This window comes from Vidua chalybeata, chromosome 16 (assembly GCF_026979565.1).
Source record: "Vidua chalybeata isolate OUT-0048 chromosome 16, bVidCha1 merged haplotype, whole genome shotgun sequence".
Lineage (NCBI taxonomy): Eukaryota > Metazoa > Chordata > Aves > Passeriformes > Viduidae > Vidua > Vidua chalybeata.
Genome location: NC_071545.1, coordinates 2036882 through 2051110, shown reverse-complemented (window position 1 = coordinate 2051110; position 14229 = coordinate 2036882). Strand labels below are relative to the sequence as shown.

The 14229-nt window shown below is 44.3% G+C and overlaps 1 protein-coding gene across 6 annotated transcripts in view; it reads left to right on the top strand.

The window, feature by feature from the left end:
* Window positions 1-14229, top strand: part of DNAAF8 (dynein axonemal assembly factor 8) — a 104004-nt gene that overhangs the window by 23901 nt on the left and 65874 nt on the right. For all 6 annotated transcript variants that reach the window (XM_053957914.1, XM_053957911.1, XM_053957915.1 and 3 more), the window contains 3 exons: window positions 5482-5673; window positions 8120-8275; window positions 13246-13440. In XM_053957914.1, coding sequence (XP_053813889.1) covers window positions 5482-5673; window positions 8120-8275; window positions 13246-13440 — 543 coding nt within the window. The remainder of the gene's footprint in view (window positions 1-5481; window positions 5674-8119; window positions 8276-13245; window positions 13441-14229) is intronic.

Sequence of the window (14229 nt, the reverse complement as noted above, 5' to 3'; positions counted from 1 at the left end):
GAGACAACACTTTGAGGAGCAGGAAAGGGAACAGAGGTTAATTTTGAAAGTTTGTTGATAATCTTACACTCTTCCTCTTCAGGGCACTTTACAGAGTCTTGATAATTAATCCAGCTAGACAGGGACCAGGATAAGGAAATATTATCCTCACTTTACAGTTCCACAGAGAAATACTTCATTCCAGAGGCAGGACTGAGGCATAAGTTCCCCATTCCTAGTCTTGTGCTCACATGAAATGTGTAAGTAATTAAACTTCCTTTACTCATTTCAGCTGCTTCTCATTAACCAGGAGCATAAACTCATTAGAGGAGGAACTTTTTGTTACATGTGCTCAGAACACCAGCACAATGAGGCTGGGAATCCTTCTGAGCCTCTCCAAGTGTTACTGGAGTGTAAACACCAATCATGGAAAAGGCACTTCTCATTTTTAATGATTAAGGCTTGGAAAGCAAACAAACTCAAGTAAGACTCAGTGTTACTTTGGTTTCAATTGTAATGCACTTCTCAGGTCAGTGTTTACCTGAGCTGAGCCTTTGTCAGAAAATTTTCTCACTTGTCAAAAATAAAGAAGAAATTATATGTAAAAAAAAAAAAAAAAAAAGCTGTTTGTTACCGGTTATTTGAATGTTTTTTTTAACTTATTGAATTTGGACCAAAAATATTTTGATCCTGTGTTATCCACAGCATCTCTCTACTAACAAATCCTATAGATCAGATCCTTGCCCCTCATGGAAGAGGGTTTATCCACATCTTTGATAGATGAGCCATTAATTCCAGTGAAGCCACTGAGAATTCCCTTAGTGCAGTTAAGAGGTTTTTTTCTTCATACCCAAGACTAAGAATAATTGTCCAGAGCAAGAAAACTGTCAGCAAAGACATTTTATTTATTATTATATTTTTAACTTAAACTCTCAAGATCTGGAGTGCTCTAAGTGAATTGAAAACTATGGAGATGAGAGCAAATAATGCTCCATTACACAGCTCCCTGAATCCCTGCAACCTCCCTTGGCAGAGTTTTCTGCTTTGGAGCACCATAATTCCTCCATTTGAGCAATCTGAGCCTCATCCACATAAGAAATTTCAATACCAACTTGCCCCCATCATGTTTTTCAGATCCATAACCTGGGCATGATGCTCAGAAAGGCAGTGGTGCCACAGAGTGACTCTGGTACAGACATGCATTTATAGAAAGACCATTCAGACCATGAAACATCACTTGTACTCTCCTTTTCGTCAGGAAAAGTCAACTTCCTAATTCCAGAGTGTTCTGCCAGTTGCATGCAGGAACTGCAGATCCTCTCCTCATTCTCACCCCTTGCTCCCACTTTGCAGTGATAATGCAGTTTTTGAATGGTTTCGGGGTTTATTCCATGCTTTAATGTGGAGTTTCAAATCATCTAACAGATGGCATTGTCATCATTTTTCCTTCCCCACAGAATGAAAATGAACAAACACTTGACATTTCCAATATGTCTTCATCTAATGCAAGAATTTTTAGAAGCCGTGGAATAGTGATAATCTGCTTTGCCTTAGATGGCCAGAATTGTTAAATGTGTCCTAAAAATCCTACATTTCCCATGTGACTGTGTGGAAAACAGGGATATAACCACACAATCATCATGGTTATGTCCTGCACCACGAGCTCTGTCCAGGGCAGAGCAGGAACATGGAATGCCAGAGCAGCTGTGCAGTGAGGGGGGAAGGTTCATTAGAGAGATGAGCTCGAGCTGCTCCAGCACTTAGAAATCAGCTCACATTTACAAACCCACAGCAGATGCATCGTTTGGCAAAAGAGTTCTGCAGTCAGTAATTTGCCATTCATCAGGGATTGCCTCTTAAATCTGGGATCCAAGCTGGGGTGCAGATGACATAGGAGGATAAATTTAGACAGGGCTGAAAACAATTATTTTGATTAAACCTCCAGCCAATGAGAGTGATAGTCTTCCTTTTCCTCCCCTTCTCCCTCACTTACCCCTCTGTGGTGAAGGAGGAGGTTGTGTGAGTTTAACATCTCTTCCTTTTCCCAGCAGGGGATGTTTGGATGGAGCTTTTGCTGCTGCACACTCTCCAGTGGAGCAGGGAGGGTATTTGGATGGAACATGCTGCCTTGCTTCCATGTTAGTGTTAGAAAAGGTGCTGGGAGGGAACTGTTGAAGTTTTGTTTACCTCAAAAGGAGAGACTGTATCTATTAAAGTAAAAAATTGTTTTTTCCTTGGCCTCTCCTGCCACTGGGGCAACTCCTTGGGCTGGATGAGTTGATTCTACTGGGAAGTCTTTGTGAAGCTGTTGCCTGGCTCATAAACTTGGTCATTCCAGCCTCTCACAGCTTTGGCATTAATGTTTCCCAGTCTTTGAAACTCTTTGTCCAATCTAACATGGATGTGTAGGAAGAGTACTGCTAACTACTCTTTTAAAAAACATCTACAAAAGCATCATTTAACCACTCTGAGCTATTTTACTAGAAATAAAATGATCTTAATCTTGGCTGGCAATCTTGTGCCCACCAGGCCTTGGCTTGCTGTTATCATAAACAGCTCTGGTTTAAAATGATAAGAATAATATCGAGGTAAATTGCCACTTTTTCAAATTAGTTTTTAATTAATAGTCCTTTGGGACTTCCTTTGGGATTATCATGGAATCACAGGATGGTTTGGGTTGAAAGGAACTTAAAGCCCATCCAGTTCCACCCCTGCCATGGGCAGGGACACCTTCCACTGTCCCAGTGTGCTCCAAGCCCTGTCCAACCTGGCCTTGGGTGCTGCCAGGGATCCAGGGGCAGCCACGGCTGCTCTGGGCACCTTGTGCCAGGGCCTCAGCACCCTCCCAGGCAACAATTCCTTCCCAATATCCCATCCATCTGCCCTTTCTCTGTGGAAGTTCATCACCACTGTCACTGCAGGCTGGATTATGTGGCTGCCTTGAAGTTATCTTGTGTGCCAAGCACAATTCTCTCTCTCTCTCTCTCTGTTTTTTTCATAGAGGTGCACAGAGAGAAGAAAGAGAAAACAATTTCTATTTCTGCTCCTTGTTTTCTCATGTGGAATGTGTTTGGAGCATTGTTTACCTGGGGTGATTGCTTGATTGGATTCTGGTGAGGATTGTTTGAGCCTGGTGGCCAATCCAACCCACCTGTGGCTGCACTCTCAGGGTCATGAGTTGAGTTAGAGATATAGTTAGAATAAGTAGGTTTGTAGTTTGAATATTTTCCTTTATATAGTATATTAATGTATTTTAGCATAGTTACGGTGGGGAGATCATTCAGCCTTCTGAGGTGGAGTTGGACATCATCATTTCTTCCCATTGGGTTTGTCTGCATTTACAACAGTCTCGCAATTCCTTTTTCCTCATTTCCCTGTGGTGTGGATTTGGGCAGAGGTCACTCCTTGGCTGCTCACTGTGGTTGCTGCTCCTCCTTGCATTGTTGTTGTGTGAGCGTGGAGGAAAAAAGGCCAGAGCTGGGGATGGAGACTGGTTGGGAAACTGAGCTGAAGGGCTGCAACTTGTAATGACATAAACTATAGTTGCAAAATAAAATAGCAAGAATTTGGGAATAGGAAATTTTATCTTATTTACTCTTTGGTAATTGCTGGCACTTGACTGCAATCAGCTGCTGTCTCTGAGTGGCAGCACAATTCCAGCCAGAGCAACCAAAAATAGCCCAGCATTTGAGTAATTTTAGGCTTTTTATAACCTAATACTTCACAAATAAAAGCCAGTGTAACATGGGCAGATTGAACTCTCCTATGCAGACTGGGGTAAACTGGGCAGTGCTGTGGGAAGCCATACCCAGAAAGCACCAGTTGTATCTCAGCTATTCTTGCCCAGAATTAAATTGGATTAGCTCCTTTTTTGTTCATTAGTCTTAATATTTCAAAAGTTATACAAGCTCTACACTTAGTTTCTTGTTGGGGTGAGGAGGCTGGCAGAGGGAGGAGAGGGAAGGTCCAGCCCTCACCAAAACTTCAGTCAGAAAGAACCTTAATGAGTAAACTTCCCTGATTTTGATCAGAAAACCTGCTGGGCCAAGGAAGATTGGAATAGTTGGAGATTTCCTGCTGAAACATTACTTATAGATCCTGTTTATGTCATTAGCTCTTAAATTACCTCCTCTCATTGATCCCCACACCCTTGTTGAGGGAAGAGGGAAGAATCCTTTCTCCAACACAGGGTATAGGGGAAGGTCACTTTTCCTCATGGTCCCAGAGTTTCTCCCAATCCCAATCCTCAGGGGATTTCAGTGGAAGGGTCAAAACCCTGAGGAATTCTGTTGGCACCCCAGGACTACAGCAACATGAATGAATACAGATCTGCAGCATCACACACGTTTGCATGGCTGTTTTGCCTTTATTACTAATTTACAGTTTTATTTGCTACCGAAACACTGGGTGACACAGTAGAGCTGCTTTAGTTTGATTCCTTGTTAAACCATTTTAAGAAGTTGTCTTGTTTTGAGGACCAGCACAAAAGTCAAGCTACATTAACTTGTCAAGTGGATTAGTCGTGAAACACAGTTTTGGACAGTTTAATTCAGAATTAAAGTGACTCTAATTGGATTTAGCTTACTTTGCTTTCAGAGTAAATTCAGGTAAATCAAGTTAAGGTTCATTCAGTGTAGTGGTGTGGGCAGAAATCCTCATTATGGGCTACATGAGGCCAGGCTGGATGGGGCTTGGAGCAGCCTGGTCCAGTGGAAGTTGTCCCTGCCTGTGGGAGGGGTGGAAGAAGATGACTTTTAAGGCCCCTTCCAAGCCAAACTCTTCCATGATTCTATGATGGTAACTATCAAGGAGCAGTACTGGAGAATCTTTGGGATTTTAGGGATTTGCTGCTTGATTTACCAAAGAAATGCCAGGGGCATCAAGTTGAATATAGATAGGAAGAAGAAGACAGCCAATAATTACATCTGCAGCATCTGTCGAAGGACAAAAAACTACAAGTCCACAGTTCAAGACTGAAGTTGTGTTTTGAACAGTTCTCTTAAAGGAGAGGGAATTTGCATCCTAAATAACCGACTATCAATGCTGAAGTAAAGAAAGGAGGTGAGTTCCCTTAACTGTGACCTCATCTCTGAAATGAGGGATGTTAGGTGAAGCAGAAAATAATGAGTTTTCACATTGTCAGGCTTGTTTGAGGGCTTTTCAGTGATTAAAAAAAAAAAAAACCCAAACACTGAGTCTTGAATACAGAATAAATTCAATCACACTTTTCCAGCTGTGACTGTGTAACCTTCCATTCACCAGGCAGTGTGTGACTAAATGAGGACCCAGGTGACAGCTGTCCAAGAAAACCTGCAGTGCTCAGGCAGGTGTCACTGATGGAACAACCTGGCTTTTATGGCTCATTCTCCCTCTTTGATAAATGCTCTCTGGGTGTTAAATGCCCCTCCTGTGATGGCAATGGATATAATTAATTCCTGATGATGAATATACTTCCAGTAATCCAAGTGACTTTCATTTTCATGCTGTCTTTTTTTTGGACAGGAAGCCTCTTTTTTGCCAGCTATTGACACGTTGCCTGGATCCTACAGTGTGCAAAAGGAGGTGCTGCTGATGACCATTTGGCTGGCAAGCTGTGGCCAAGTGGCCATGGATCAGTGTGAGGGGCAGGTGCCTGACAAGGTGCTGGGAGCAGCCAACATCTACCTGGCCCTGGTGACCTGGCTGCTGTCCCTGGTGAGTGCAGTGACCTGGCACAAAAGGCTCTGGGGGGTGAGGGCTGTGTTTGGACCTCCAGTGAATACATAACCACTCTTGAAATCTCCTTTTTTTTCCCTCAAGAGCTACAAAACAGTGGCTGAACAAAGTGGAAATTATGTTCTAACTCACCTCAGAGTCTGTAAATAAAAGTCTCGCCGGAGTCAGTGGAGCTGGGTTGTGGCTGGAGTTTATGAAGAAGTGAAAAATTGTTGAGCCAGATTTTCAATTGCTGAAAGTGACTGCTGGGTGTTAGGCTTTGTCCTTAGCAATGGACACAGGTTCCTGGTTTTCACTGTTGTAGATAAGAACAGACTCTTCCTGACAGTCAAGAGTGCTATGAACAAGTGAGGAGCTGCCTTAATTGTCCTTTGGTTCACGTGTTTTCCTCCTCTAAAGAAACCACCCCATCCTCTCTCTTTCCCATCCATATTACCCTTTATTCCCAAGAGAAAACAGTGTATTTTTCCTCCCCAATGTATATTTTTCCTTCCCACCCTGCTCAGTGGCCTTATTCTTTTCCCTGGGAGAGACTGGGATACCAATACTGATCCACACAGTCAAGGTAGATTTCATCCTGAGCAGCCAGGCTTTTAAATCACTTAAACTCCCCTTAAACACAATTAATTGTTAATGATGTTCGTGCTTGCATTAAAACATTGCTAACATTCTTTAGTGTTAGTTCAGTGCTAATGAAAGTTGCCACTGGAACAGCCCTGCATCCTGAATTTTCCGTTCAGACTCATTGGCTTGTGACCAGCTGCAGTGTGAGCTCTCTTCCCTTGTGTTATTCCCATAAAAAAAAAAAAACAACTGAGCTCTGACTTGCAGCAGTTCTCTCTGAGCCTGAAAGTGTACAAGGGTACCTCAGCTTCCAGGGCTGTGTCACTCTGCTGGGTGTAGGCTCAGATGTTCAGATGGATTCTGTGCCCAAGAAAAACTGGGGTAAAATCCACCAATTTATTCTACACAGGCTCTGAAATTGCTGTTGGATAGCAATGAAGAAGTTTGCATTTCTTTCACTGAAAGAATTGGAAATGTTGAGGCATTTTTAGACCAAGTTCTCATCTGGTAATCCATGCAATTCCATGGACTGGCTTGTGTAAATCAGCATATCCTTACTGATTCCAGTGGAGATGTGCTGGATGCTGCCAGCTGGGAGCAGTGGTCCCTTGGATGGTGCAGAATCCCCCATGGGAATCCAAAGCAGTGGAGGACTTGGTGCTGGTGTTTTGAGTGATCCAGCTGAGCTGTGCAGCAGTTTGAAAATCCAACCTGGCCCTGTGTTAAAAGCATGTTTTTAAAGGCCTTTATCTCCCTGTAAATGCAGTAAATAGAGCTGATAATGCACCTAGAGACTGGTGATGGTATAAACCAGGAGAACAAGACCTGGGGTTTCTGCATCCACCAGAGGCCTGGGAGGGAATTACAGTCCTGTAGCTCAGACTTGCCTTTCTCCCCATCCAGAGCATGTTCTGGATCACATACCTCTGCTTTTCCTTTCTCCTGGCTTTGCTGATTCCCTGTGTCTGTCTTTCCCAGAGTTTTCTGCCCCTTTTCACCAGCTGCCCTGGACATTTTGCAGCATCCCAGTGCCTTTCCAGGCTGTTTCAAGTGTCTTTCCTTTCTCTTTTCCAACTTATGATCAAGATTTTAATGTATTTTGCATGTTAAAGTAGATTATGTTTTATCTGACTTTGAGCAACCTAAAGAGCCAGGGCATAGTCTGTCCTCCTGAAACCTTCTCCCTGGATTTAAACTGATAGTCACAATAATAAATTATGTCTTGGGGTTGCAGAAGTCACTTTTTACTCTTTTTGTTTTAATTCAGACCTATAAACTGGAAAATAGAATGTTTGCCTCCCACACACATGTGCACAAAAAAATCCATGAAAAAGAAATTACCTCAGCCCAACTAAAAGGGGATTCACAGGATGGGGATTGAGGGGGTTTGGGCTATTAATTTGGGCTTCTTGGGGAAGCCTGCAGCAGCCCCTTAGCAGGGCATCATCCCCTTGCACTGATTTGTAGCTGAGATTGGATTGATCTCAGTGTCACTGGTAAAGGCACACAGGTGCTGCTGTGACAGGAACATTCTGGACAGCCTTGGCAGGGGCTCTGTGCTCACCCTGCTGGACCAGGGAAATAATGGGAATTCCTGCTTCCACATAGTGAAACTGGTGGAAGTCAGAGCTTGCAAGTCCTCATTGTGAAAATAAATCCTATGACTTATCAAAAGCAATGTGTTATTCCTATTTAATTTGGTCTTTATTGATTTTTCTACTGGCTAAACCACAGCTAATCTACTAATCAAAGCAGAGTTCTCCCTGGGTTGTTGTGGGGCTCTACTCAAAAGCAACAGAGCAAGATAAAGGGCTTTTTTTCAGTCCATCTAAAATGGATTTATGTTCCAATGGATTTCCAGGTGCCTCCTGTGAAGAGGAAGGATGGCCCCAAGGTTCCATTTGAGGTGGTGGGGCTGCAGCAGGCCTGGAGAGAGGAAGGCTTGGCCCTCTACGCCTGCCTGGTGGCACCAGAGGAACCTTCAGCCCAGAGCTGCCCCCAGACCCACGAGTCAGGAGTGAGTAGCAGCATTTACACCTGGTAGTTGTGCAAGCACTGCTCAGCACTGAGCACCAGGCCTGGATGTGCCAATTCAAGCAGTGGAAGAGCTGCCCAGACTGGGATGGGGGACAGCCCAGTGCTGTGGAACTGAAGGATTGCTTACAGCTGATTGCCAGCCCAAGCTCTCCTCAGTTAGGTTATGGCATTTAGGCTTCTAATTGGGATAGCTTGAATTTTAACATCTGTGTTGTCTCACCCTTCACATGAGACTGAAAATAGAACAAAAGTTTTTAAAACACCTCTCAGTTGCCCCATCACTGAGTCAGAAAAGGGCATAATCCAACAATGCTGCATTTATGTTATGTGCAGACCACAAATCAGCTCTCTGTGGCATCATTTTTTTGTCAATTGCTCATTAGCTGTAACCTCACACTGCAGAAATTTAGCTGGATTTGGAGGAGACACATCTTTTGGCACCTATTCTGGTTTTTCCTCCTTTATTTTAACCATGTGAAGAGTGTGGCACAGGAGGAGGAATTAGTTTTATTTGACTGCGAGGAGCTGAGACCTGAAAGCAGGACATGAGCCTGTGCCCTCAATTTTGGTGGGCCCCAGAGCCTGAGCTGTGCAATAAAACTGGAAGGTCTTCCACACAGGCTGGAAATTTAGCACATGCAGGTGGCACATGTGATATAAGACATGATACGAACTCCTGTCCTGAGCACAGAGCTCTGAAATTGCAGCTCTGGGCACTGCTGTGTTGGTTCTGTCCTTCACAGAGCTGATTTGATACAGGCTGAAGCATCTTGTACCTCTTTTCTTTTTTGGAGACAGTTTTTTAGGTAGTATTGCCACTCTTGCCTGGTGTCAATACCTGTTTTACCTGAGCAGTGTGGGTGACTCTTGCTGGGCAGTGTGGCCAGGTGGATGTGGGGAGCAGCAATCCCTGTGTCTCCCAGATCTTCTGAGAGCCACTTGCTTGAGTAACTGTCCTGTGGCTGAGGAACCTTTGAGGTGCTGCCCTGTGCTCTGCTGAGGCTGCTGAGTTCCTCTCAGGTGGCTCAAAGCAGCTTCAGTGAGCTGATAGTGGATTTTCTACTCTGGTTTTGCCTGCTTCATCCCCAGGTGTCTGTACTAGACCTGCTGGCCACACCGTGGGGAGCCTAAATGGATCAGGATGTGTGAACATGTTTTTAAAACACACTTCATCATCCCCTTCACTTGCAGCTGCTGCCTGGGAGCAGCAAAGATTGAATTTCTCGTGTTGTATCACAAAACCTGGAGTTTCACAGCTGTGGCTCCACTGCACATGAAAATAAATAATGGATGCTGGCACCAAATGTCATGATTAAAACACTACCAAAAAAGCCCAGCCCAAAACAATGAGCAGCTTTTCCACTAGTGATTGAGCAGCCCTGGGCAGAGGCTGATGAGACCAGGCTCTGCTGGACTGGACAAGGATTTGGTGTTGGCTCCTGCCCAAGGCAGCTGAATTCAAGGTGTTTCCTCTGCGGAGCAAAGTGAATGGAGGGGCAGAGCCTGACCTGCTCTCTGCTGATTCCAGCTGAGGGCTTGGCCAAAGCACCAAAATTATTGAGCACTGATTATGCTCAAAATATTTCCTCAGGGTTACAGAACTGAATGAACTTCTGGAGCTGTGGGCTCAGGCTGCCCTGAGTGTTTGGTTGGAGCTGGGAAGGGTTAAATCACATCCTGGTGGAACAAACTGTGCCGTTTTCCCAGTCCTTCTCATGGAATCACAGAGTGGTTTGGATTGGAAGGGGCCATTCAAGTCCAAATCCCTGCAAGAAGCTGGGACACCTAATGTGAGAAATCAATTTGTAGAGAATTCTTAAAGTACATTTTATCTAAAGGACGTTAGGCACTGGGCTAAAACTCTTAAAAGGCATTTCTCAGTATACAACTTGCTTATTTATATTCGTTGGTAATGCAATGGCAATAGCTATTGTTGGTTTTGGTTGAATTACCATTGGAGCATTGTAAGTAAGAGCTAAAATCATCAGCTCTTCATTACAATTTGCTGAGATGATAGTTGGAAAAACTGAAAGTCTAAGAATTCTATTACTGTCATTGTCTATAATTAGAAAGTCTTGTCTTTGTTGTAAAGTATTAGTAGCTCTTGTGGGAATGCATTCATGGTAAAAGTCTTTTAAAAAATATATTAATTTGGAAGCTGCCAGTTCACATTGTGAACTAGCCTAATCCAACTATCCCAGGCTGCTCCAAGCCCTGTCCAGGACAATGCCAGGGATCCAGGGGCAGCCACAGCTGCTCTGGGCACCCTGTGCCAGGGCCTGCCCACCCTGATCATGAAAAACTTCTGAGCTCAGCTCCATTGCACAGCAGTGACATTTCAGGGGTTGGGGCAGCTCTTCCAAGCAGGACTTAGGTTTCCTGTCCCTCATTAGAGGCTCTTTGTGGTAGCACTGACTTGTGTCAATCTTTCTCTCCTGGGGCATTTGCAGAGCTGCTGCAGAGATCAGAGCTGGGAGGAACAACACAAGTTGGGATGTCAGCCCCAGCAGAGACAAGGAAAATGACAGCAAGTCTCTCCCTGATCCTGCCCTTGGGCAGCTTCAGCTGCTGTGGAGAGAAATGTGGAATTTATTCTTCACACTGCAGCCCTCACTCTCTCACTGTCCTGTCAATGGGCAAGTTTTCAGTGGCTGAATTGAAAAACAAAATCCTGTTGGGGCACTTACTGGTTCTTGTTCCAGTTGTCTCCTGTGAGCACAAAAAGACACTTTTCAGGGCTTGCCTTTAAAATATGATTGGTGCATTTGTTGCATCTGTTTGCTATAAGAATTTAGGGAGACCTTAAGTTACTTTTTTTTTGGATTATGCAAAAAAGACCAAGTATCTGTAAATGTTAACTATGATGACAAATGATATTTTAATACTAATGTGGAGAGCCCAGAGTCCATTTCCAGCTCCAGAAGGGGGCTCTGAGCCATCAATTTTTTTAATTACTGGCCACTTCACTGTCATCTGTGTATCTTTTATTATTTATCACATTCTGATTCTCTGCCCCAAGGTCTAATAGTTATAAATAGAATTATAATAGTGGCTTCTCCAGGCAAAAGCTCCTGTTCTTTACACATCAAGAAGTCTTTTGGCTTATTCAACTGGGATGGCATCTATTCCTATATCCAGTGGTTCTGCTATGTTCCCTCTCATTTTTATCAATTTTTCTGGGGGTAGTTTAAGGTGATTTTATTTCTGTCCTCCTCCAAACAGCTGCTAGAAGTGAGGCAGTTTTTAACATCCCTGCCCGGTCTTGTTTTCTTATTGTCAGAAAAAAAGCCAAAACACCTCCTGTAATCTCTGTGCTGAGAGACAGGCTGCAGTCCCATGTCTGATGGGAATTAGATTTGTACATGGGAATTAGATTTGTTCAGCCTCTGCTCTGTAGGAATCTGCCGGGCATTCCCTGTTATCCCACTGGCTCTGTGTGCAGCTCTGGGGCTCCTCTCTGCCCCTCCATCACTTCATTCTCTGGAGGCTCAGAGGAGCTCCCAGTCTCTGTCCTTTGATTTGGGGTTTTTCTCCTTGAGCTTCACTTTTCAGCTGCAGTAATCACAGAGTGATGGAATATCCTGAGTGGGGAGGGACCCCCAGGGATCATCCAGGGCAGCCCCTGGCCCTGCACAGACCCCCCAACAATCCCACCCTGGGCATCCCTGAGATCATTGTCCAAGCACTCCTGGAGCTCTGGCAGCCCCGGGGCTGTGCCCATTCCCTGGGGAGCCTGGGCAGTGCCAGCACCCTCTGGGGGAAGAACCTTTCCCAAAATCCAGCCTGACCCTGCCCTGGCCCAGCTCCAGCCATTCCCTGTCCCTGTCCCAGAGACTGGAGCTGCCCCTCGGGAGGAGCTGCAGCCCCCCCTGAGCTCTGCCCTCAGTCTCCTTCTCCAGCTGAACAATCCAAGCGCCCTCAGCTGCTCCTCAGACCCTTCCCCATGCCCATGTCCCTCCTTTGGGCACTCCCCAACAGCTTCAGATCCTTCTGATATTGTGGCACCCACAACTGCCCCAGATCTGAGGTGAGGCTGCACCAGTTCCTTTGCTTCCCTCTGAGTAACTGGTGGAGAGAAGATGCTCTGCACAGTTGTTGAGTCTGTTAATTTCTAATTAGGTCTCCTTGAGGTCACTGGTTTTATTCTCTGAAAGTCCTTCTAATTAAGAATCAACCTGAAGAATAATGAGGCTTAGAGGGGAGGTTAAATGATGGAAAACTGTTGTTTAGCAGTGCAGAATTCAATATTAATGTATCAGTATTAATATTAGCCTCAATCTTAAAGAAAAAACCAGAATGGTGGGGATTTTTTCTGCCCAATTACAAGATACCACCTAAACCCAAGAAGAAGAAGGAAGAGGAAGAAAGGAACTCAAGACAACACCCTATATCCTCCATCTTGAACCCATCTATAACATACTAAAAGCCCTAAAACCTGAATTTCTCACCCATGTGACACACTACACTATTATCCACAATCTATTTCACACTTTTGTGGTTTCTAGTTTACCTTGAGGCTTTGGAAGTTTTCCCCATGAATGAAGGTCAAAGTCAGTGCTCCCCTGGGGGTCAGGACACACCAGAGCAGACAGAGAAATGTTCCTGGTGCCCTGGGTTTCCACAGGCACTAACAACTGTTTTCATTTCTATCCCTAAGAAAGTCTTTGGAAGTTAATATTTCATTGTATTGGGCTGGTTGATGGTCCTGTTTCTGGGCTTTTCTCCCCCTCTGAGTGTGGTGGGATCTGCTTTGGAGCAGGGTTTGTGAGCTGATGGATGGCATGAGGGTGCAGGGTGTCACACCAGGGGTTGGTTTGGAGAATCTGAGGGCAGCTGTGTGGAACTGGGGTCTGGGATGGCTGTGGATAAAGGAGGAGCTGCTGCAGGTGCAAGGTACAGACTGGGTTTCTGAAACCATCGCCAAAGCTTTTTAACACTGTCTCTTTGCAGACTGCAGAACATCTCCAGGGAAAATCCAGCTTTTACCAGAAGATTTCTGCATTTCTGACCTCTACATGGCTTCCAGATCTTATTTGGTGGAGAGATGAACTGGCCAGTCATTTCCAAAACCAGCTGTGCCCACTTCTTCCTGCAATTCCCTCTGTCCTGCTCAGTGACATCACTACTGTTAATCCTGACCCTCAGGTACTGTACACAAATGCTTGGACTTCTGGTTATTTTTTTATCAAGTCCAGTAAAAGTTGTTTTTCCAGTGTTAACAGATATTCTCATTTGCTTTAGCAGAGGATTTAAACAGAATTTGAACACAAATGCTTCTAATATGAGAATATTCTGTGATTCAGTTCTGTGATTTTAATATCTGTGGATTTCCAGGGAAGTGTGTGAGCTACAAGGACACAGCACCTCTCCAAATCAAGTGCTTCCAATCTCTTGCCTGCCTGGAAATGTCTGCAGGAGCACTCACTGCTGTCTAGAAGCAGAATAATAATTAACCTTTCACTTCTGTCAGATTAGCAAGTGCTCCATAACAAATATTCCACCAAATGAAATGTTACAAGAATTCCTTATACTAATTGGGGGAATTTATTCCTTGAGGCATCCAATCCTACCTTGGTGTAAATACTTAAAGTGGGTTTTCAAACTGATTTCTATACCTTTTGAGGGAATGTTTTGTTTATTTCTTTCCCACAGCAGCACCAGCCTTTGGACAATTGTGGTCTTTTCCCAATATTTTTAGACGAACAAAACCCTTGACACACAATTCCAGGGAATGGCAAAGCCTGCAATTCTTGTTCACAATGAAGTTTTAATTTTGAAAATTATGTAGCATGAGAACTTTTCTGCCATTTCAACCAGATTTGGGGATTACTATGACTCTGTGAGAATCAATGGCATGAAAGCTTAGGGGTTTAGCTGTGCACTTAGCAATTTGCCTAAAGGTTTATCCCACTTGTGTGCAGGAAAAGGAGGCTT